The 23,556-nt window shown below is 39.2% G+C and overlaps 2 protein-coding genes across 4 annotated transcripts in view; one reads left to right on the top strand and one right to left on the bottom strand.

The window, feature by feature from the left end:
• The window catches only part of LOC121523686 (zinc finger and BTB domain-containing protein 12-like), an 11,321-nt gene extending 5,314 nt beyond the window's left edge, over positions 1 to 6,007 (bottom strand). Inside the window, exons 1-4 of the mRNA XM_041808626.1 lie at positions 5,642 to 6,007; positions 3,335 to 3,543; positions 3,042 to 3,236; positions 1,871 to 2,083 (exon numbers count right to left, since the gene is read on the bottom strand). Coding sequence (XP_041664560.1) covers positions 1,871 to 2,083; positions 3,042 to 3,236; positions 3,335 to 3,538 — 612 coding nt within the window. The 5' untranslated portion in view covers positions 3,539 to 3,543; positions 5,642 to 6,007. The remainder of the gene's footprint in view (positions 1 to 1,870; positions 2,084 to 3,041; positions 3,237 to 3,334; positions 3,544 to 5,641) is intronic.
• ehmt2 (euchromatic histone-lysine N-methyltransferase 2) lies at positions 6,001 to 23,556 on the top strand. Of its 3 annotated transcripts, none has more exons than XM_041808624.1 (28): positions 6,001 to 6,057; positions 7,125 to 7,194; positions 7,355 to 7,486; positions 8,040 to 8,278; positions 8,369 to 8,438; positions 8,543 to 8,616; positions 8,722 to 8,856; positions 9,005 to 9,061; positions 10,496 to 10,598; positions 12,789 to 12,875; positions 13,238 to 13,374; positions 13,505 to 13,648; positions 13,780 to 14,102; positions 14,189 to 14,428; positions 14,791 to 14,873; positions 15,102 to 15,208; positions 16,041 to 16,163; positions 16,266 to 16,367; positions 16,704 to 16,808; positions 17,001 to 17,155; positions 18,371 to 18,538; positions 19,125 to 19,269; positions 19,357 to 19,434; positions 19,647 to 19,762; positions 19,886 to 19,972; positions 20,052 to 20,130; positions 20,514 to 20,689; positions 22,869 to 23,556. In XM_041808624.1, the coding sequence occupies exons 1-28, from the start codon at positions 6,031 to 6,033 to the stop codon at positions 23,047 to 23,049; spliced, it is 3,543 nt and encodes a 1,180-aa protein (XP_041664558.1). In that variant the 5' UTR covers positions 6,001 to 6,030; the 3' UTR covers positions 23,050 to 23,556. The 3 variants fall into 3 exon arrangements, with proteins under 3 accessions (XP_041664558.1, XP_041664557.1, XP_041664559.1); XM_041808623.1 differs by having other exon boundaries at positions 7,325 to 7,486; XM_041808625.1 differs by lacking the exon at positions 6,001 to 6,057 and adding an exon at positions 6,698 to 6,772 and having other exon boundaries at positions 7,325 to 7,486.

The raw sequence follows: 23,556 nt of genomic DNA, 5'->3' as shown, positions 1-23,556 counted from the left end.
TATTTATCAAATAAGTTGTAGTATTGTTTGGTTGTACCATGGGGACATCAGGTTTTTTAAACTAGAACAACATGACATCTAAACCAAACACAATAAAGTCACAGAAAATGCATTTATCTTTATGTCACCCATTAGAGAAAAGCACTTTTGTGTGACACAGTTTTTACAATGCTGCATTTGATTAGCTGATGTTAATCAACAAAAACAAATAAAATATATCTAAGATATAACAAAACAAGATTAGGTGATAACTAAAGCCTATGTCATTAATCTACAATGACTATTAAATAAAATGTGGTATGTCAACTAAAATTGAATTGAATTGAATCATCCCTGTGCATGGAAAACCAAAGCAAAAATACAAAACAAAGTCATCATATAATTCTAAGGACTGTAATCACCTGCAGAGAATGCAATGCTGACAATAAACAGCTAGCGGCATCCAAGATATCCCACATTTCACCATGACAATGGTGATCTATGAAGGAACTTGGTAAACCTACTTATAGCTAGATGGAGTTGTAACTTAAGCTTATGTTGGAAATATCTATGCAGGTGAAACACACTGAATATTAGTAGTGTGTGAACACTGTTCTAAATGTTACATTTGAAATAGACTGCCCTTAAACTTAAACAATGCCTAAAAAAGTATTCATCCCCTTGGATGTTTTACCCTTTTAATGATTTTATTAAATGATTTTTAATATCAAAGAGAAAACAGATTTCTACAAAGCAATGTCATTTAAACAAAAGAATGTATTGGTAAAATAAGTGACTGTATAAATATTCACCCCCTTTAAAAGTGACTGGCCTATTTCACCAGAGGTCCAACCAATCGGTGCTAGTAGTCTCGCAATCACTGAAATGGAATCACTTGAGTGCAATTTATGTGTCTCAGGTGATTGCAGTATGAAGAGACCTGTGTCTGGAAGGTCCAGTTACTCGTTAATCAGTATCCCCGGCTACCATTACACTATGAAGACAAAAGGACACCCCAAGCAACTCACAGAAAAGGTTACTAAAAAGTAAAAGTCAGGGGATTGATACAAAAAAATGTCCAAGATACTGACCATCCCTGGAGAAATGGAAGGAATATGGCACATGTTTAAATCTGCCTAAATAAGGCTGTACTCACAAAGTGAGTGACTGTGCAAGAGGGAGACTAGTGAGAGAGGCCACAAGACACTTAATACTACTCTGAGGAGTTGAAAGCTTCAGCAGCTGAGATAGGAGAGCCTACAACAACTGTTTCCTGGGGTTTTCACCAGTCAAAGCTTTATGGGAGAGTGGCAAACGACAAGCTACTGTTGAAGAAAACTTGGATTAAATCTGGACCAGAGTTCACCAAAAGGCATGGTCAAGAGTAAAAAAGTTTGTCGGTCTGATGAGACCAAAACTGTGCTTTTTGGCCATCAGACAAGACGCTATGTTTGGCAGTCACCAAACACTACACATCCCCACTGTAAAGAATGGTGGTGGCAGCATCATGCTGTGGGGATGCCTTGCAGCAGCTGGCACTGGAAGACTTGTGAGTGTAGAGGGTAAAATGAGCGTGACATATTAACATTACTTTGTAGAGATGTGTTTTCACTTTGGCATTAAAGAGGTTTTTGTATCTTTTTGCCCAAAATCCAATTTACATTGACCAAGATTGATTTATAAAATCTACAAAAGGGTAAAACATCCAAGGGTGAGAATAATTTTAATAGACACTATACACATTGCTACAGTAACCCAGTGCCAAAGACTCAAAGCTCATTTGTGCCTTCTTCCCTTACTCTACATATCTGCAGATTGTTTCACCACGTACATCCTGCAGGTTTGAATGTACAAAGAAATGCTCCCTTTTCTCAGTAAGGCAAACACAAACCTTAATACAAGCCTCCTCCAGCATGGGGCTGTCATCATTGTTCTGACTGCCACCCTGAGCAGACACAATATGACTTTTCTCCTCCACTGAGCAGACTACAGGACTGTGTGGTTCCACAGGAGAGCATTGGTTCAAGGGAGGAGACTCAGACGGAAAGGAATGAAGGCTCCCGCTTACAATCACTGGTCGGGACAGGCTTTCATCTGTAGTTGTCTAAAGGTAGAAACAAGAAAAAAAGAATTCACAATAAAATCAGTGAAAACTGCATTACAGCAAGCTGTCAAAGTGTGTGTGTGTGGGTGGAAATATGGGAAAATATGTGTATCTCAACACACCAGAAAATGTGTCAGGGTTGCAGATAAATTGGGACAAACAACCTCAATCTGAATTAAGGTGAACTCAGGATGTACCTAGGAGGAGAGTTTGGTTTATCAGTGAGCCACCAATCAGGTCATTTGAAGGGTGTCAATGACTAGAAGATGCAGGTAGATTTGGGAAGAGATTTTGGCACAGAAGATAGTTTGTACTAATCAGGGGACTGACATAGTGCTATAGTCAGCAAGTCAGTGGACAGTTTAGAACTGACGGTTCCTTGGGAGAATTCTGTAGAGGCTGTGTATAAAAAGAAAAAGCTAAGATATGCAGATCTGCAGGAAGAAACTGAACGGTGTGGATGGTTTGTCAGGTAGAGGAGGGATGTAGGGGGGTTATAGCAAGGCCAGCACTTTCAGAGCTGGGAGTGCAGGGACAGAGTTTGCAGAACATGGCTAAGAAGATGTCAGATGAAGCGGATGAAACTAGTCAGTGGAATTGGGTGAGGAGGAATAATGCCAGCTGGGGGTTAAAAATAGAGGTTGACAAATTCCACTCAACTGTTCTATTCTTCTCTTTCCTCATGAAATTGAGAGGAAAGAGGGAGATAGAGAAACAGCACAACCAGGCAGGATAAGTCTTGGCAGCTATTTTTTTTCACATACAAAACTTTTATTTACATGCTAAACGAATAAAGGAATGTACTGTATGTAGATTGTAATGTCATGAATAATAAAGAAGAATGTAGAAAAATCTACAGGAACAAGCAGTGTTATTACTGTCTATCATTTTATAACATATATATAAATGATAAAAATGATAATTATAATTATAAAAGTGTCTTTTTTGGATTACTGACCTTTGGTGAGTTTGGGTTTTTAAGCTGTACATATTTCTTCAGAGCTCCACGGCAGCGCTCCACAATGTGCTCCATCTGCAGGTAGCTAGCAGCGGTAAGGTAGTTGACAATCTCCTCCGGGTTAAACTGCAGGATGCCAGTGTAGCAAGACAGAAGCAGATCACACACCACTGTTGAGCTGTAGAGCAGTGACACCTGGGGGAAAAAAAGGAAAGCATAAGAAAGAGCATTCTTTACAGCAGCCAGACACTTAGAGTGTAATAGTGTGACATTATGTGTTTAATTCAGCATACCTGAAGCTTGGAGGACGGGTTGAGGAGAAACTGGTCCCTTAAGAAGGGCGAGCAGGCAGCCAGCACCACCTTATGACCTCTGAATGTCTGGTTGTTGCTGGCCACGATGGTGACGTCACAGAAGTGCTGGCGGGACCTCAGTGTGTTCATGTGCTTGAGGGTCGTGTCCCCATGGCTTGGTAAGCGGAAACACAACATCTCCATGTTGTCTGATGAGAAAACACACCAATGTATCAGTGTAATCAGGGAGACGATCACACAGAGACAAAACATGAAAAGAAACAAGGTGAATCAGACCACTTAAACACTTGTCAATTAAACTGTCATGAATTAGAACTTAAACCCCACTTATAAAATAAGCTTACATGTTTGCATGAGGTTCTGCATTTGCATTCTATCTTGCCACTGAAAACTACAAGCAGAGTTTAACCTCCTATGCAGTAAGGGTGGGGATGTATTTGTGTAATGACTCCAGAACACAGAAATAGCAAGTGCAATATTGTCTCTTAGGATTTGCCTGGCAACTTTTACAAAACGTGACAAAAATCAACCTCTGAAAAGGCAGACTGGATTAACAGACATGTAAGAATTTAATGACTGTGAAAAAAAATGATTCAGTACCTATTTCGTAAGCATTAGTCACATGTTTGCAACTCTGAGGATTAACTCTATTACAGCCTTTCCCCAACTTAAGTGTGTTGAGACCCAATTTCAGACCTGAAAATCTTCTGGGGACCACCAAAACCTTCCTTCAACCATAACATGAGACTCAAAGTATTTGCCTTTCTATTTTTATTTCATGAAGAGAGGACTTCAAAGCAAATGCTTAGTTTTGAGATGTCAACGCCACAGGGTGTCGGCAAAGTCATTAAGCACAATTAATGAGCTGACAGTGTTCATTTTGTGTAAACAATAATCTGTAAAGTCACCTCTATTTTATTTTCTAATATCAATCTCTTAAAGTGTAGCCTGTGACTCCATACATCCTTTCCTTATGACATTAATGCAGCATGGAAAATTATTTGAGTGTCAGTCACCAGTCAATTCAGCACCAGTTGAAACATGACACCCGTTCTGTACAACAGACAATCTAAATGTATGAAGGCAGTGATCCCCAAACCTTTTCTATTGGCCCCCCCTTTGGCAGATGAAAATATTTTCAACATTTTAACATATTACTGTGATTAATCTCAGGATTTTAGTAGTTAATTGCGATTAATCGTACCCCATAAACTAAGGGTAAGAGACGTCCAGTTTTGATACAGGCTTGCTTTTATGTAAAGATTGAAGATTGTGACATGATTAACCACAGCAAAGTGAACTTGTTATGGAAAGGAAATAAGTGAACAGTAAAAAAGGTAAATGTTGTGTATCACTAAGTTCAGATGACTTTTGAGTTGTTAAACTGAAATGAGACATTAAGAAGCAGTGACTTATTTTACATCAATATAGCCATAAGGAGAAGCTGACCTGGCTTAACCAAAGTTTTTTGAAAGTATCAATAAAACCTGAGATTAAAGGAAATAATATATTGTGCACTTTTGTTGATCATGGTTAATCGTGATTAATGAAATTAATCTTGTTAGTGCTATACAAGAATTAGAATCTTTGATACAACTCTAGTAAACCAAATAATATCGACTTGTTTGTATGCCCGAGCAACAAAACTCTACACCCTGTTTTATGGTTTTTAAAGTTTTTAAAGCTAAGCTAAGTTCTGCACACCATCTAATAAGACAAAAACTCGGTGAACACATTTTGCAAGACTGAAAAGTTGTCAATGTATTTGTGCCATTAGAAGAAAAAATTGACTTGAGATATGTAGTATTCATAGCTGTTGTACTGAAATATTACTGACTATCTCAGAAACTGAGATAGTATCGCATCAAAACGCGTGGTTATTGAAGAAGTATCGAGGAATCGCCAACCGTATAACGTGGTGTGGTAAACTAAATAAAGCTGTTGGCGTTCAGATGTACGTCATTATATATACATTTATAAATGGATGGTCCAACAGCTGTGACTTCTGGGTTATTAGCTAATATTTGTTGGAAGATAAAAAGATAAAATTAAAATGTTGTAAAACGGGCTGCATAGTCTTTCTTGAAAAGCAACATTTACCTGGTTTGACTGCCGACAGACCGACAACCAAATCAGTCATAACACCACTGCCATTCTTCTAGCTACCCACTCTTCTATTCGTTAGCCTCGGTTAGCCTCAACTTAGCTTCTCTAGCCTGGTAGTGACCAACCAAAGGAAAAAACATTCAAGGTCAAATATAAAAGTCAAACTTTGCTTTCACTCACCCGTCTTTTCAACGAATGTGCCTCGAGGTTTCTAAAAATCAAAGCCTTGTTTTGTTTCAGGAGGACAGCCGTAGACTGAGGCGACGTTAGTTAGCTGGCAGCACTTCCTCATCCCTGTTGCCATTAGCGACTAACCGCGACCTCGATTTCTGTTTACTTTTTGCCCCTTTTTGGAGGAAGTCTGTATCGTGACAACACATAAAAGCCTCCCAGTCTTCCTCCGCCTGACTGTGAATCGGTTCTCCTGGAAATCCTCTCCTTGCTGTTAGCTCCACATTCAGAAGACGCACGCTGACTTCTGATCAGCGGTTCTCAAACAAATCAATGGCGGGGGCGGGGGTTAGGTGATGACGCGGCACGTTCATTTACGTTAGTGCTTGTCGTGAAACATGTCGGCATCAGAGACAACGACAAAGGTAGCTAACACACCACAACACAAAACTGCATGCTCACGACTGTACCATATATCTACCTTCTTGTAAACGTGGAAGACAATTTCACACTAGAGTAGCATCTTATCGGCGGTGTGCCACAATGCAAAATATCTTAACTTGTCGGTTACACTAGCTTTCCTTGTTGTAATCTGTGCTACACTGCTAGCCACGTTAGCCTCTAACAGTTCTGTGTGAACTTACCAAATCACTGTAAAATATCTTTTTGCTCGCTCTTCTCCACTGTACTCTGACTATTTATTTAATTTTCTGCTCAACGTGATTGTTGCTTTGACTGATGTTTTTGTCGTTTGGGTAGTAAGCTGTATGTTAACAAGTTTTCAAAGAAAATGTCAGGACAAACTGTATTTTTGCATTTTGATATTAATTAGGTTACCACATACAAAATTAAAAGTTACGAGAGCTAAAATACCCTTGGCTGTTGTCATTTTAGAACAAATCTCAGTGAAATCAGCGTGCTTTTGTTTGAGTGAAAAGGCATGAATGGGTTGATTGACTGATGGCGGTTTTTGACGTCACGATAAAGACGACCAGCCATTGGTTGAGGGGTTTATTTTGGAGAGGAGAAGGCGGAAGTCTGTAGACGCCGAAGAAAGTAGTGTGAAAATTAGAAGTATAAATACGTTGGTTAGTAATAACCTCCTGTGGAGTTAATTTTGGACCTTTATGAATTTGTTTGGTGAGTATTTGTTGGGACATTTGCAGGCATTTTCATAGAAATGTAGGAAATGGATTAGTAATATGGGGAGAATTTGATTTCAGAAGTTCAGAACTCTTCATGTGTGGAACCAGCAGAGGGCTGGTGACTTTTACACACCATGCACCTGAGCACTCATTCACCCCACTCTGCAATTTTCTGTGGTCTTCTGCTTGGTGGCTGAGCTGCTGTTGTTCCTAAATAATGTATATCCACCCATCCATTCATCCATACATACAAAAATACATCGGTACATATACACGTGCATAATACTTTTGAGGTGCAAGTTTTTAATTCTTACATAACATTGTACCGGGGCTGTGGTTTCCTCCAGGAGCCTGCTGCAGGAAATGACTCAGAGGCACCAGCAGAGTCAGAGGGTCCATCAAGTCATGTAAAGGAAGGTATGTCTACAGCAATTACACAGAAATCTATACTTATTTCTGTTTTAGTTCATTTGAGAGACACAAATAATTAGAACTTAGGTGAGTTATGATTTGGGCAATGCTCCGAGAGATCTCTTAACCTTTCCAGGTAATGCAGCTGCCATCTCTGTGGCTGTAGCCAAAAAGACAGAACCCATGGGTGGTATGGCGTCCTCATTGTTGTCTCAGCAGCCTGCGAAAGATTCCTCCAAGGCTGTAGAGGAGGGAGAGAAAAAGTCACCTGTGTCTTCTCCAAACAAACATGCTACTGGTAAGACCTGAGTCCATACAGCTTTCTTTAAAGATGCAGAAGTAATAGCTTTTTGTTTTTAATTAGCCAATATGAAATTAAAAGCTGCATTCACTCTGCAAACCTTGATGCTCAGTTCATATTTTTAGTATTAATCTGATTTGCATTCATCGTGTCAAAGCTTTGAAAGATCTGCAGGTTTTGCATCAGTTTTTTTTAGGGCAAAAGCTGCTGTGAGCGAAAGAGAGACAACGTCATTGTGTTTCTGCTATTTAGACAATGTGCAGCAGTGTGCCTGCAGTTTGGTCATTAAAAACAAGAGATTACCCAATAATGTGATCTAAGGATATGTACTTGTGTCACTGTGTGTTTTATTCTTTCTACAAGTGTATAATAGTTTAAAAGTCAGATTGTTACAACTTTAATTGCCCTGAAACAGAAATATTTTGGACGATATTTTTAAGCATGTTCATGAGTTTTTCTGCAAGGTTTTATTTCTTAATTCCCCTAAATGCTTCCTCACATATGCTTTATAAAGCAGTTGACCGTTATTGGTTAATTCTCCCTCTGACAGGACTCTCTTCAAAGTCCCTTCCATCAGCTTCTCCCTCTCCCTCCACCTCTTCAACATTGTCCCCGGGCCGAGCAAAGATGAGTGTTTCTGGCCCTGGCAGCAGTAAATCCATCCCTGGAGCTTCGCCTTCTTCCTCTTCTTCCTCTTCTGCCACAGCTCCATCGTCGCCCTCCGTGTCCCCTGGTCCACCCAAGATCCACCGTGCCCGCAAGACCATGAACAGACCTCCTATAGGCCAGGTAATAAAGTTAGATAGATAAAGATAGATAAAGTTAAACCAGGTGTGTTTCTCTTCACTTATGAGTCATTGCTGTTGTTTGTTTTTATAGATGAGCAACTTTGAGTCCCCTGCTGCTCCTTCAGGATCCTCGGCCTCCTTTTCCTCTGATTCTGAAACAGGTTAGTTATAATTACCAGTATTCTTCTGCATTTAGAAATAAATGCTTCTCTAAGTAAAATCTGACTCTGTCCTGCTGTATGTCTCTTTTATGTGATTCAATCAGCTGTAAAAAGAAGAAAACTGGATCATTTAGCTAGTGAGAAATCAGAAAACATTCCAAACAACGCTCAAACCATGGTAAGTTTGTTTCTTCGTAGGTTTTTAATTAACAACTGTAAATAAGGGTCTAGTCATGACTTTTTAGCTCATCTGCCTTCTTATTTTTTTTTTTGTTAAACCCAGGGAGACACATTAGTCCATAAAAAAGTGGAGTCTGTTACCAAATCTACTTTGGAGAAGAGAAACGGCAGCGTTGGAACATTTGAGGAGAAAGTAGCTGAAAGAACTCCCAGCCTGTCAAAACGCGCTCCAGAAAAGGTGTCAGGATTAATATCAATTATTTTGCATTGCTCAAGATCACTTACTGTCAACAAATACATTTGTTATTGAGTGTGATGCTGCAGCGTGTGTATGGTAGCGATTCTTTTAATGTTAAACTGTTGTGTTCCTTTTGTTTTTTTCACAGTTTGAGGATGGTGAGACAGAAACAATGCAGCGTACCAAAGACAATATGTCAGATTATGTGAGTGATTCTGTCATTCTGCTTTTGTGTATTTTCATCTAGCTTTACCTGCAAAGATCTTATAGCTTTCAAAGGAGATGCTACTCTTCTCAAATACTTATTGGGCTGGAAATACAAGCCTGTAGCCATTGTATCTTCTAGCATTTGCTTTAAGCTACCGTGGAAACACATGCATACACTTCATTTTAATTTGTTTCTCTATGCAGCTGCCAAGAGATTCATGTAATAATAGAATTACCCAGATTTATCTCTAAAGTAATCTCTTAAAACATTTAAAGGGCCTGTATTTTCATGGAATGGCCATGTAGATCTTTAAAACATGCTTTGACGTATTTTGGCACACCAGCTAGACCATGTACCAGCCTGAACACTGATGCTTGATTTTACGAAAAAGACGAAACAATTTTGATGATTATTAGGACACGTGACAGTTTGCACATTCATGGTAATCCTTAGTTGATTTTAAAGCATTTTGAAGGCACCCCTGACAGTGACAGAAGGCACCCAAGTGTCTTGTAACTTAGAAATAATAATAACTTTATCTGTATAGCACTTTTAAAAACAAGGGTTCACAAAGGGCTTTGAAATGTGAAGCAAACAGAAGAATAAAACAACAAAACTCAAACAAAAAACAGAGACAGCAGGAGTAAGCAAAGCAGTAAACAGATCTAAACAAGAAGGGACCAAGATGCTAAAATAAAGCGTCATAAGACATGAAGAACTCAGACGTCCCAAGATACCATTCAAACTAAGGCATCATAAGACATTAGTAGAATGCAGGCATCATAAGACATCAAAGATATTAGAGCAGACATCACAAGACGTCATAGTAAGCATAAAACAGTAGGAACCCAGGCTGAGACCCAGACGACTAAAGATTTAGGCTAGTTCAGCAGACTTCTACAAAAATCACAGAAGGCTAACAAATGCTGAATGTGACATTCATGCCAGATTGAATAGACACAGACTTTTCATAGTTTTGTCTAAAATTCCTAGACCTGAATGCTGCAAGACTACATTGCTTCTACAATATACAGTTTGTTTGATGTGCTTGTTGACTTGCAAGAAGTAGAATTGGTTGCTTAAATTCCTTATTAAATGTTTGAAATACTGCAGTAAAAATGCACAACTGAAAGGATTGTATTTATAGTGTTGTGAGTGTGTATCCTTGTAAATATTTGTAGCAGAAACTATCCGTGAACCTGGTAAAAAACGTTTTTCACTCTAGCCCTGTTTGGCTGTTTTGGGGGCTAGTGTGTAGCCCGCCTTAGTCATCAAAAATTCCTCAGGACACTCTTTCAAAACACAACAGCTGCATTTTTGTTTGATTTAATAAGATAGTTATTTACTTATAAAATCATCAAGAATTTTCACATTTCTCTGCTCCTTTTTGCTGAAGTCTTATCATAGTGACACAAAATTTCTCCCTTGTAGAGTTCAGAGTCTGAGACTCAGAGAGCTGCCCGACGTAGAAACCAGAGCGAGGACTCTTCACAAGGAAAAGAGAAAAACACGACTGATGTGACAGAGACAGCTGGTAAGTGATTTTACCTTTTTCCAAAACACACTTCATTTCATTAAGGTTCTAAAACACTGATTTATACTCAGTTTTCTTCTGTGATTGAAGAGTCTTTTTAATGTCAAGTGTGGAAAATCTCTAAACAGGAATCTACATTAAAACAGCGCCAGTTCGTGTCCATTTACTTTGACCCTCCCCCAGACAGTTGGGATGGCATATAAAGCTTCGCTGTGTCTGGCCAAGGTGTGACTTCACCCTGAAGCCGCAGTTGTGCTGGTTTCATGCAAAAAAAGGAAATGATAAGAAGACTCCAAACAAATTCAGGACACAGTTATTGACTGGTACCAATCAGGGGACAGCTACCAGAAAATTTCAAAGGCACTCAACATCTCTTGGAGCAAAATTCAGACAGTCTTCCAAAAATGGAAAGGAAATGGTTCTTGTAGTCATCTGTTGATGATAAAATGCTGTGTGAGAAATTGTTAGATTTACATGTAAATACCAAAAATGGTTGGATGAACTGTTGTTGAAATGAACAGTATAGGCCGTTTTCAATAACAAAGACCTCAGGGGTAAAGAAATGTTGCACCAACTGTGCATACTCATGAGGCCTTTTCCAAGATGTACATAAACACCATACAAAATAAGACAACAGCTGTAAAAACGTAATGCTTTCTAGTGTAATTTATTCTAATGAAGGCTGGAAGCAGAGTATAGCATTTGAAATCATGTAACATTTTTCTTTAATTTATCTATTTTTTAAATTTTCCTTTGTGCACCCTGGATGTGAGATGTTGTCACTGCTGTTACTGGGCTGTCTTGGAGCTCTCTTGAACCACATACAGTAATTCATTGGATCATTTATCTTAAAGCAAAACAGAATTAAAATAGCTTCACAATGGCAAAAACAGGTGGAAAAGTTGTTAAAATGGGATTTAAGAAGAAGCAGATATTGGTTATAAGTGGCAAAAACTGGCTGAAAAAGTAGGGCAAGGGGTTTACAAGTGACAAAAAAATGTCTAAAGTGGTAAAAAAGGCTTAACAAATTCTGAAATGCAGTTAAAAATTGCAAAAAATGGTGAAAAGTAGTTAAACAAAAATAGGTCAACAACAGACAAAAAAATGGTGGAAATGGGAAAAAAGTTGGCAGTGTGAAATGGTATGAGAAAGTGTAAAAATAGGTCTAAAATGGGCATAAAAAAGTTGTGAAAAGAGTTAATAGTGTCAAAAATAGGTCAACACAGGCAGCAAAAGGCAAAAGTGACAAAATTGGTGAAAAGTGGCAATAACGGGCAGAAGATTAGCTTCAATGGGATGAAAAAGTGGCAAAATGGGTTAAAAGTGTCAATAAACAGGCCTGAAAGGTGATTTAGTGGATTTTAAACAGAAATGGGTCTACAATAAGAATAATAGGTCTAAGTTGACAATCACTGGCAGAAAAAATGATGAAAAGGGGTTGAAAGGGCCTAATTGGGTCTTAGTTTGAAAAAATGGGCGTCAAAGACAGTGGAACTTCACAAAATTGGCCATCGAAAGTAGTGAAAAAGGGTTAATACCGGCCAAAATGGATCAACGGAGGCAACAATAGGCAGAATGTGGGAAAATAGGTCAAAAGTAGAAAAACGGGTAGAAAATGAGATAAAATGGGATGAGAAGGAGGCAAAATGGGTTGAATGGGGCAAAATGGTTCACAAATGTGGTGATACAGAATTTTAAAAGTAGTGAAGCTGGGCTGAGGCAAAAATTGGCCAAACTTGATGAAAAGTTGATGAAAAGGGGCTAATAATAGTGACAAATATTAGTGGAAAAAGTGTTTAAAAGTTTCACAAACAAATGATTTCAACATCTTAACACATTAAATTTTGACACACTTTTCATCTCCAAATGTTAGCAAAGACGCACGCTAGCACCAATGCTTCTAACCCAACACACATACAGTACACACTGATACAATCAAAAAATCAGCACTGAGAAGGGCCTGTTCTGATTAGTCAGTGGCCCAGCCAAATCTGTGGGCAGGCCGCTGAAGAAAACGTGGCAACATTTGTCTACAGTTGTAATCTTTTTAAATATATTTTTCAAATCCACATAAAATGTGAAATCCAGAACTAAAAGCACAAGAGTTTTGAAGTAATTATACCTTAGTTTAACTGTAAATATGTAACAACCATCTCATGGTTAGTCTTTTCATTTGTCTTTTCTCCCCAGCTGAAAAGTCTTCTGAGTACACGGAGGTTCCTCTTGGGGCTTTGGACATCGCAGCTGCCGACAGTCTGACACTTTCTCCTCATCACGGTGGGTTTAAACAGCTGTTTATGCTGTGAAGACATTGCTAGACTGCTTTATATTTATCTACAGCTGACAGCAAAGTTAGTCTGCAAGGAGTTTCTCTGATTCTGGACTCTTAAATGTTGAAATGTTTCTGTGTGACCTGGTTATCCTTTGGTTTCTGAGCAGACTAGTTCTTTATATGACAATACCGATGAATGAAAACACCCTGTAAAAACAGAATATAGAGCTTGTACCTCTGCTGTACACAGGCCAAGATGAACCTCTGTCTTATATTATTATGCTGAAATGTATTCCCCCTCCAGTTCTAAGTTGATTTACATGTTAAATAGCACCATAAACATAAAATCTTTCTTTCCTTTTTGCAGAAGGGAGTGATGCAGGAGACACGGAGCGGCTGGAAGAGCTTCCTCTGTGCAGCTGCAGGATGGAGGCTCCACGTGTCGACAGCACTAGCCAGCGTGTCAGCAGACAGTGTATGGCCACAGAGAGTGTCAATGGAGAGGTCTGTCTCTCTGCTTTCACTTTTATGGTTGTTTGGAATCTGCATGAAATGAAATGAATGCAATATTAATGAGTATTTGATATTGTAAAGTTAGCTTTACATTGCTTCCTCTGACTGCTCTGTTTTTCAGCTGAGGGCCTGCGTCAACCGCACGATAAAAGCGGAGACGATGCGTCCGTCCAGTCGAGTACCCCTCATGGTTCTTTGTGACGTCCATCGCTCTCACATGGTCAAACATCACTGTTGTCCTGGCTGTGGATACTTCTGCATAGCGGTGAGGCAACCTCAAAATCAACATGTCCCATCTTTTGCAATTTGATATCCTACTAATTTTCCTCTTAAACCTCCTTCCTTTGTTCTGCTTTCTCATCTGTCTCCTAATTTTTAAAACATCTTCTCTTTCAGGGCACATTTCTTGAGTGCTGCCCAGACCAGCGCATCGCTCACCGTTTCCACCGTGGTTGTGTGACGGTGCTGGGCGGCGGGCGCAGTAGAGCAAACGGAGGCGGTATGATTTTCTGCCCTCACTGCGGTGAAGATGCCTCAGAAGCTCAGGAGGTCACCATCCCCTCCTTTAGCTCTGCAACAGCCTCTGCCACCACTGTCGTCACCATGTCAGCATCTTCCACCACTACCCCGTCTCTGCCCCCACCCGCCCCCACAGCGCCCTCTCTCACAGCTTCAACAGGAGGGATGAAGGATGGGAAGATGCCTGAAAGACCTGTCAGGTGAGAAAGGATGTTTTTCAAGAGACGTACAGCTTCTGCATAATTATAAAGTTCCATGTAACGTCTCTCTTCTCCGCCTCTTCCAGCGCTCGCATGCGAAGTCACGGCCTGGTCAAACCGGCGATGGAGCAGCAGCAGCAACAGACCCCACAGCCTGTCGCATCTGCAACTCCAACAACTATCGCCCCACCGACAGAGGAGGGGATAGACAGCGTGGGTCCCTCTCTATGCATGCCTAATGGGAAACCCATCAGCCCCAGTGCACTTCCATCTGGGCCCAGCAGGGCGGCGCTGCAGAAGGCCATTCTGACACAGGACACAGAGAGGTGAGAGTTTAGAATTTAAGTAATCTTAACAAAGACTTGGGAGCATTTTCCTAATCATGAAGTTGTTTTAAAACCAGCTAGTTCTTCATCAACGCTGTGCAGTTTTACTCCAACAGATCAGAAACACGTAATACTTGAATCGCTAAATTTATTTTTCTGCCATCTCCAGTATGTTTAGAAATTCGGTGCAAACTTGTAAATCATCTGCAGCCAAAGCTGAATTTTGTGTTGCATCATGGGAAACTCTTTGGTATATTTAAGTAAAATACATCATTCAGCTCTCACTTGGGAAATAAAACGTCTTTCCATACATGTCAGAGTAGTTTAGAGCAAATGTCTGATGATGTTTTTTTACTCTTTAGGAAAAAGAAGCTGAGGTTCCATCCTCGACAGCTTTACCCCGCAGCCAAGCAAGGAGAGGTGCAGAGGGTCCTGCTCATGCTGAGTGAGTGAAAGATACAATAACAAGTGCCTCTGTATGCATAGAAAAAAGCTCAGAATATACATTTTAATATTGATGTGCTTTCTGTGTTATATCTATTTATACGAGTTTAAGTACATTCTTTTCAACAGCAATTCTTTGTGTTCTTGGCTGCTAAAACAGAAGGGATCATTGCAAATTTGTGTCTGTTTGTGTATCAAAACTACGTGTGCATATTTGTTTGTGTCACAGTGGAGGGCATCGACCCAACGTACCAGCCTGACTCTCAGAACCGTCGCTCCGCTCTGCATGCTGCAGCGCAGAGAGGTCTGCTAGAGATCTGCTACATACTCATACAGGTACAATACTGAGTCCAGTATCCACATCTGTTTGGCTTCCTCCGTTCTGGGATTACAACACCTGCTTATAAACAGCTGTTGTCAAAATTTTCAGGTTTAAAAACAAAAAAAAGTATGCTGTCATAATGATAAGGAGATGTACAGGCGCATCTGGAAAATAAGAATATCATGAAAAAGTTATTTTGTTCCTGTGATTTAATTCAAGTAGTGAAACTTCCATATATTCTAGATTCTTCTCATACAAAGTGAAATATTCATGGCTTTTTATTTTAAATGTTGATTATTACGGCTTATAGCTCACAAAAATCCCAAATCATCCATCTAAAATGTTAGAATATCACAAAACAGCAGTCCAAAAAAGAATTTATAATACTGAAATTTTGACCTTCTGGAAAACTACGCTTACTTTGCACCCAATTCTTGGTTGGAGCTCATCTTTTATGAATTACTGCATGTATGCAATGTGGCATGGAGCCAGTCAATCTGTGACACCATGGTCAGCAAACCAGTTTCTGACTTTAGCTTCTGGAATATTTCACTTTGTGTGAGATGGAGCTAGAATTTATAAAAGTTTGACTTTTTTAATTAAATCATGGGAAAATGAACATCTTGATATTCTCCTTCCTTCCTTCCTTCCTTTCTTTCTCCTCCTTTTCCTTCTTCCTTCTCCTTTTTGTTTCTTCCTTTCCTTCTTCAAATTGAGCAAAAGTCCTCACCAAAAGATACATAGAATTCTTGGCTGTATTGATACAGCCCTCACTCCTTAGTGTTTATTTTGGCTTTGAAAACTGCTCCTCATCTTGAGCTGTGTCTTATAATTGTATACCCACAGGCTGGTGCTCAAATAGACGCCAAGGACAAGGACCTGAGGACTCCTCTATTGGACGCAATCACCAACAATCACGCCGAGGTGGCTCACTACCTGGTCCAGAATGGTGCCTGTGTCTATCACGCTGTAAGAGTCTGCTGGCGCCTTTAATAAAAAAACACAAGTATCAGTCTTTCAGTTCTGGCTGGAGTAGATTTCAGTCTTTGTTTGTATCTTTGGTCTCCTCAGGAAGATGACGGATACACTGGCCTACACCACGCGGCCAAGCAGGGAAACCTAGAGATTGTCAAAATGCTGCTGGAAACAGGGCAGGTTGATGTAAATGCACAGGTAAAAAAGAGTCAGAGATAATGCAATTTGAGATCCATTAGATGCCTAAAAATAACTGCCATTCTCTTTCTGTTAATCCTGTTTTTATTTATGATTTTGCCTTGAGAAGAGAAAAGTGATGTTTTTTCAACATTCAAAAGGATACCAACTCTAAAAAATTCTTTTAGACTGTTTTATCAGTCAGTCATGAGGGAAAATCCCTAATTAGAGCAACAAATGCCTCTGCTGACACACTTAATTATATTTCTTACCTGTACAGGAACTGAGTAAGCCAAATGTTACAGTATATTAAAGCCAGTGTGGCTTATTTTTATTCTTTCTGTTGGTTTGTTTCAGGACAGCGGTGGGTGGACGCCGATCATCTGGGCTGCTGAGCACAAACACGTCGAGGTGATCAAAGCGCTGCTGAACAGAGGAGCCGATGTCACTATCAATGACAAAGTACGTTTCTAGAATAGACGCTAGAAAATACAGCACAAGTCTGAATGACACCAGTCATTTGGTTACTGTAGGGGACTTTTGAGTTCAGCCCATGTTGGTCACCGTATTGAAACATTTGAGAAAAGGGCAAAGAGATGGCAGAGAAGAACAAAAATATTTCAGGTAGTTACTTTCAAACATCTCTGCACTCAGGAGCTGAACGTGTGTCTCCACTGGGCAGCGTACGCAGGAAACGTGGATATAGCAGAGCTGGTGTTGAACGCCGGCTGCTCTCTCACCTCAGTAAACGTGCACGGAGACACGCCGCTCCACATTGCCGCCAGGGAGGGCTACCTGGAATGTGTTACGTGAGTAAATCGCCTGAACAGTATTTTTTACTTCCAATCACACTGTCACAGGACTGCAGGAAAATTGAAGTTGAGCATACTGGGAGGCAAAGATTAAGCACATGACACTGATGTTCTACAACCAATCATTGTTAAAATGTTTTACCCTCAGGAGGCAATTATAACACTGGTGACTTGGAAAAAAAAACATATAGCAAATCTCCAAAACAGAGGGAATTAAGGCACTTTCTGTTTGAGACATAACTTGGTCCAGTCTGAATCTAGACTTGAGATAATCAATACAATACAATAATTTAATAACTTAATAACTCAACTAGTCAAGTGTATAATACACATTTCTTGCCAACAGATATACAGTCATGGACTAAAGTATTGGCAACTCTGGAATTTTTCCAGAAAATACCCCATTTTCTTCCAGAAGTTGTTGCAATTACAAATGTGTTTGGTATACACGTTTATTTCCTTTATATGCATTGGAACAACACATAACTCAAAAATGGGCCGGACAGAATTAATAATTAATAATGCCAATCATTCTGTCCAGCCTATTTTTGAGTTATGTGTAAAATTATGTCAATTTTGTCTCTTTTCTTCTGCTTTTCTGTGTTGTTCTAATGCATATAAAGGAAATAAACATGTTTATACAAAACACATCAGTAATTGCAACAAAATGGGAAAAACTGTGTATTTTCCAGAAAAAATCCAAGGCAAGGCAAGTTTATTTGTATAGCACATTTCAGCAACAAGGCAAGTCAAAGTGCTTCACACAGGACTTTAATATGCAATGACAAATGGAAAAAGAAAGACAATGAAAAAAAATTAAAAGAAAAAATAAATATTTCCAGGGGTGCCAATACTTTTGTCCAGGACTGTAACTGACATTAAAAACAGAGAGGAAAGGTTCATCGAAAATAAAGCTTCATGCATTTAATCTCCAGAGGGCTGAATAATTGTCACATTTTTAATTTTGTTACATCTAAAACACAGTCAAGTGACTGTTGTGTCTACATCTATAGGTGCATGACAAAGGAAACACGTTTTTTAATTGATCTGACTTGAAGTTGATCAGTGAAATTAATGTACAAACAAGCAAATACAGTCACTAAAGCAGTTTGAGTTGCAGTCCTTGTAGAGTGATGCAGATGTCAATGTTTTTACTCTAGACCGATTGTCACTGTAAGACACAATAGTGATTAATTTCTATTTCTGCTGCAGGCTGTTTCTCTCCAGAGGTGCAGACATCGACATCATGAACAGGGAAGGAGACACGCCACTCAGCCTCGCACGGCCCGACACGCCAGTGTGGGTGGCGTTGCAGATCAACAGGAAGCTAAGAAGAGGAATAACCAATCGTATGTTGCGGACAGAAAGAATCATATGCAGGTAGGCGAATTATGACTTTGACAGTACAGTGCCCTATAAAAAGTATTCACCTCCTTGGATGTTTTTTCCTTTTATTGATTTTATACGTCAATTATGGTCAATATAATTTGACTTTTTGACAAAAAAAATGCAAAAAAAGTCTATAATGTCAAGGTGAAAACAAATTTCTACAAAGTAATGTCAATTCAACAAACATATGTGATGTGACGTGATTACATAAATATTCACCCTTTTTAAGAAAGTGACACAGAAATGGTTTAAAGATGAGTAACAGCACATACACAAACCATGGAATAAAAAACTATATCAAAAGTCATACTCTGGTCTGTTCAGCAAGGCCCTCCTGCACCTTAGTGCTCTTCATCTGTGGCCATAAAGCAGTGAGGTGAGATGAGGATGTGTAGTGTTAGATGTCCTGTTCTACTGAGGTTACATGTTTGATGGCCCTAAGGTTCAGATCTGTTATGCTGGGTGTGAGGAGAACATATATTTTTGCAGCAGTAGTGAACCTCGTCTTTAAATTTAACACTTGAAATTAAAAGGGATGTTACCATCTCTAGTTTGTTTTCTTGGCTCTTTGTTTCAGTGACATCGCTCAGGGCTATGAGAACGTACCGATTCCCTGTGTGAACGCTGTTGATGATGAGGGATGCCCGTCAGACTACAAGTATGTGTCAGAAAACTGTGAAACTTCAGCAATGAACATAGACCGCAACATCACACACTTACAGGTAAATCATTAATAATCCTCCTAATTCAGCAGTATTCTCTTTAAACACATGATCTCTAAAAATGCCTTTGATTTGCTTTTACTTCAGCACTGCAGCTGCACTGATGACTGCTCATCCAGCAACTGCCTGTGTGGGCAGCTCAGTATCCGCTGCTGGTACGACAAGGTAAAATATAGAAATATTTTACAGCCTCATCCTCACAGATGTTTTACAAACATTTCTAAAATCCTCTGTGTAAATAAACAGAAATCAAAAGACAAATAGTTAAATCTGTATAAGCTTTCATGATTTTAATGAGGCTTTGCTTGAATGTCTGAAATAAGAGATTTATTATTTACTGGGAAATCTAATCTCAGATTTTTGTATTATTTTTCCAGGACCAGCGGCTTCTCCAGGAGTTTAACAAAATTGAGCCTCCACTGATATTTGAATGTAACATGGCGTGTTCTTGTTTCAGAACATGTAAGAACAGGGTGGTTCAAGCTGGCATTAAGTGAGTATTTTAACTACATGATGTTTTCCTTGAATGACAGAGCAACCCAATTTCAAAAACTGTCACTCTTTTACTGCTTTTTTGACGATTGTTCAGACCTCATAATCTGGCCTTTTGCTCCAGGGTTCGTCTCCAGCTCTACCGGACAGAGAAGATGGGCTGGGGAGTTCGAGCTCTGCAGGATATTCCTCAAGGAAGTTTCATCTGCGAGTAAGTGAGGCCCAACATGAAGTTTTTACTCTAATAAAAGTGAGGGGCTTTAAATTAAGCTGCATTTCTGTCCACACAGGTATGTCGGGGAGCTGATTTCTGATGCAGAGGCCGACGTCAGAGAAGACGACTCCTACCTGTTTGACCTTGACAACAAGGTAAGCATAAAAAAACAGGTCAACATTATCTAGGCTATATAGCAATTTTAAAACACCAAAGATTTACCAAAGAGATTTACATAGTAAAAGGGTTTAACATGAAATGGGAATATATTACGCTTCATAATTTAATATTTTTAAAAAATTGTCAGGGGAACAGTTAGTATTTGATGTTCTTATGGTTCATGTGTTGTCTAGTTTACCTTTTATTCATGAGTATATATCTACTTTCTAGTTTCTCAATCTGGACCGGAGTGCTGGACAGCATCTTTTAACACATGACAAAACCACACAGTGTCAATCTAAAAAGGAGAAGCAGAAGAAGCCAAATAAAGAATATGGCTAAGATAACAATTCTTTTTTTCTCCGTCTTTTCTTTAAAGGATGGGGAGGTGTATTGTATCGATGCCCGCTACTATGGTAACATCAGCCGCTTTATCAACCACCTTTGTGACCCAAACCTCATCCCTGTGCGAGTCTTCATGCTGCACCAGGACCTGAGATTCCCCCGCATCGCCTTCTTCAGCTCCAGGGATATCCTCAGTGGACAAGAGCTCGGGTAAGAGAGAGAGAGTCCATCAAGGCCTTATTCATGCCATTATTCTTATTAACTTTAAAAAAAACAAGAGAAGGAATGAAAATAGAGAGCTCTTTAGACATGAAAAAATCCAATACCAGAGTGTTTTTTCAGCAACAAACATCACAGGCATGTTTTGGGGATCTCTGAGAACAATATAAACTTGTCTTAAAAGGGTATAATATGTCCCCTTTAAATCTTAAACATGGCAAATGAGCATATGATTTAGATCACAGATGACCTCCACAATTATGACAAGCTTGTAGAGTCAAATAAACAGTCATACTTAAATATTTGCACTAACTCTCCTGTGTGTACTTTACAGATTAATTCATGACTCATGCAGGATATCCATTTTCTTTTCAACTCTCCTGATCTTGTGCTTCTGCTGTTATATTTTGTATCGAATCAGCATGTTAAGAGTTTGTCTTAGCTGTCACTAACTATCTTAGGCTTTCATTGGTCAACTGCATACATACAGTTGTGTTCAAAATAATAGCAGTCCCACATCACTAGCAAGATAAATCACTGTTTTTGTTAGAATTTCAATTTCTACACTGCAAGTAAGTTTCTAGAAGGTTTAGTAAAGGTATAGAAAACCAACAGATCCAACAGGCATGACGTGCATGCTGCTGATTCTGTGAAACTGAATCATTTACTGAAAGGTCCATGTTCAAAAAAATAGCAGTGCCGAGTTCAATTAGTGAGGTCATTGATTATGTGAAAAAAATAGGTGTTAAACAGGTGGCCCTTATTTAAGGATCAAGGCAACTGACGCTGCATATGCTGGCTGTGCATTTGTCCTTGAAAAACAGTAAAATGGGTCGTTCAAGACACTGTTCATAAGAAGAGCGTTCTTTGATTAAGAAATTAATAAAAGAGGGGAAAACCTATAAATAAGTGCAGAAAATGATAGGCTGTTCAGCTAAAATGATATCAAACGCTTTAAAATGGCAGCCAAAACCAGAAAGGCGAGGAAGAAAAAGAAAAATGACTATTCGAATGGATCGGAGAATAACCAAAATGGCAAAGGCTCAGCCATTGATCAGCTCCAGGAGGATCAAAGAAGATCTAAGATTGCCTGTGAGTACTGTAACAATCAGACGACGTCTATGTGAAGCCAAGCTACCAGCAGGAAGCCCACGCAAAGTCCCGTTGTTAAAAAAAAAACGTGCTGAAGCGGTTACAATTTGCCAAAGAACACATTGACTGGCCTAAAAAGAAATGGTGTAATATTTTGTGGACTGATGAAAGTAAGATTGTTCTTTTTGGTTCTAAGGGCCACAGACAGTTTGTCAGACGTCCTGCAAACACTGAATTCAAGCCACAGTACACAGTGAAGACGGTGAAGCACGGTGGTGCAAGCATCATGATATGGGGATGTTTCTCGTACTATGGTGTTGGTCTTATTTATCGCATACCAGGGATCATGGATCAGTTTGAGTACATCAGAATACTGGAAGAAGTCATTTTGCCGTGTGCTGAAGAGGAAATGCCCTTGAAATGGGTGTTTCAACAAGACAGTGACCCCAAACACACCAGCAAGCGAGCAAAATCATGGTTCCAGACAAACAGAATTCAAGTAATGGAGTGGCCAGCACAATCCCCGGACCTTAATCCCATAGAAAACTTGTGGGCTGACATAAAAAATGCTGTTCATGAGGCAAAACCAAGAAATGCAGAGGAATTGTGGAACGTAGTACAATTGTCCTGGGCTGCAATACCTGTTGACCGGTGCCAGAAGTTGGTCGACTCCATGTACCACAGATGTGAAGCAGTTATCAGAAACCGTGGTTATGCAACTAAATATTAGTTTATGATTCTCAGGAAAGTTGAATCTTCAAGTATTTCTTAGTTTATACAGTACATTTTTGAGTTTGTAAAGAAAGATGTCAACACTGCTATTTTTTTGAACATTATATTTCTTGACTTTCTGTCAAATGTTATCAAATTCAATTACTTTTTCCAATTTTCTTGCTTTGAAATAGAATGTGCAGTGTCCCCAATGCATTTGTGTTCATTAAAATACAATTTATTTGAGGAATTTTAGGTTTACTCACCTTTTTAAACACACTGCTATTATTATGAACATAACTGTATGTGCTCAAATCAAATTATAACTGTACTTATTATAACTAACTGGCCTTGTCTGTGTCATTAGGTTTGACTACGGAGACCGCTTCTGGGACATTAAGAGCAAGTACTTTACCTGTCAGTGTGGATCAGAGAAATGTAAGCACTCGGCAGAAGCCATCGCCTTGGAGCAGAGCAGGCTGGCTCGGATGGAGGCTTGTCCTGAATCAGGAGCTGACTGTGGGATGAGCATGATGGGAAACTCTTAAAAGAACTCACCCATGGGGCCTTTGGATTATCCATTTTACATGTGCACATACACTATGAGTGTTTTATTATTTGTACATTTCTGTGTGATGCATGGGGCAGTGTTTTTTACTCTAATAATGTCTGTTTGCAGTCAAACTCACCATCCTTTAAGTTATCCCTCACTCTCTAACAGAGGATATGAGCCTTAACAGATTCTCAAACCACCTGAGTAAATTTGATCATGATTGGATATGAACAGTATTACTGTTTATTACATGAAGTTTGTGCATTAAGAGTAACGACCATATATTAATTCCTGTGTTGTGCCAATAAACAACAGCTGTTTTTACACAGTATAACAGTGGGTCAACTTTTGCCACTAAATTAATTCCACTATGATGAAAACCTAAGGGATGGTGTTTTGGATGATTGTTTTAGCTTTATGTTCTTTATTTTTGTACGTATAGTTTTCTTTATAATAATTAGTGTAATAAATTAGCTCATGAGTTGATCTTTGGGCTCTTGAA

This window comes from Cheilinus undulatus, linkage group 16 (assembly GCF_018320785.1).
Source record: "Cheilinus undulatus linkage group 16, ASM1832078v1, whole genome shotgun sequence".
NCBI lineage: Eukaryota > Metazoa > Chordata > Actinopteri > Labriformes > Labridae > Cheilinus > Cheilinus undulatus.
Note: the sequence above shows the minus strand (reverse complement) of the source record. Positions and strands in the feature narration are given on the sequence as shown.

Excerpts from the sequence above, each read along its gene's own strand:
- ehmt2 (XM_041808623.1), top strand. The coding sequence starts at position 6,031 with ATGTCGGCATCAGAGACAACGACAAAG. Across the intron at positions 6,058-7,124 it reads CATCAGAGACAACGACAAAG|GAGCCTGCTGCAGGAAATGA; the intron begins GTAGCTAACACA and ends GGTTTCCTCCAG. Across the intron at positions 13,649-13,779 it reads GTGGATACTTCTGCATAGCG|GGCACATTTCTTGAGTGCTG; the intron begins GTGAGGCAACCT and ends CTTCTCTTTCAG.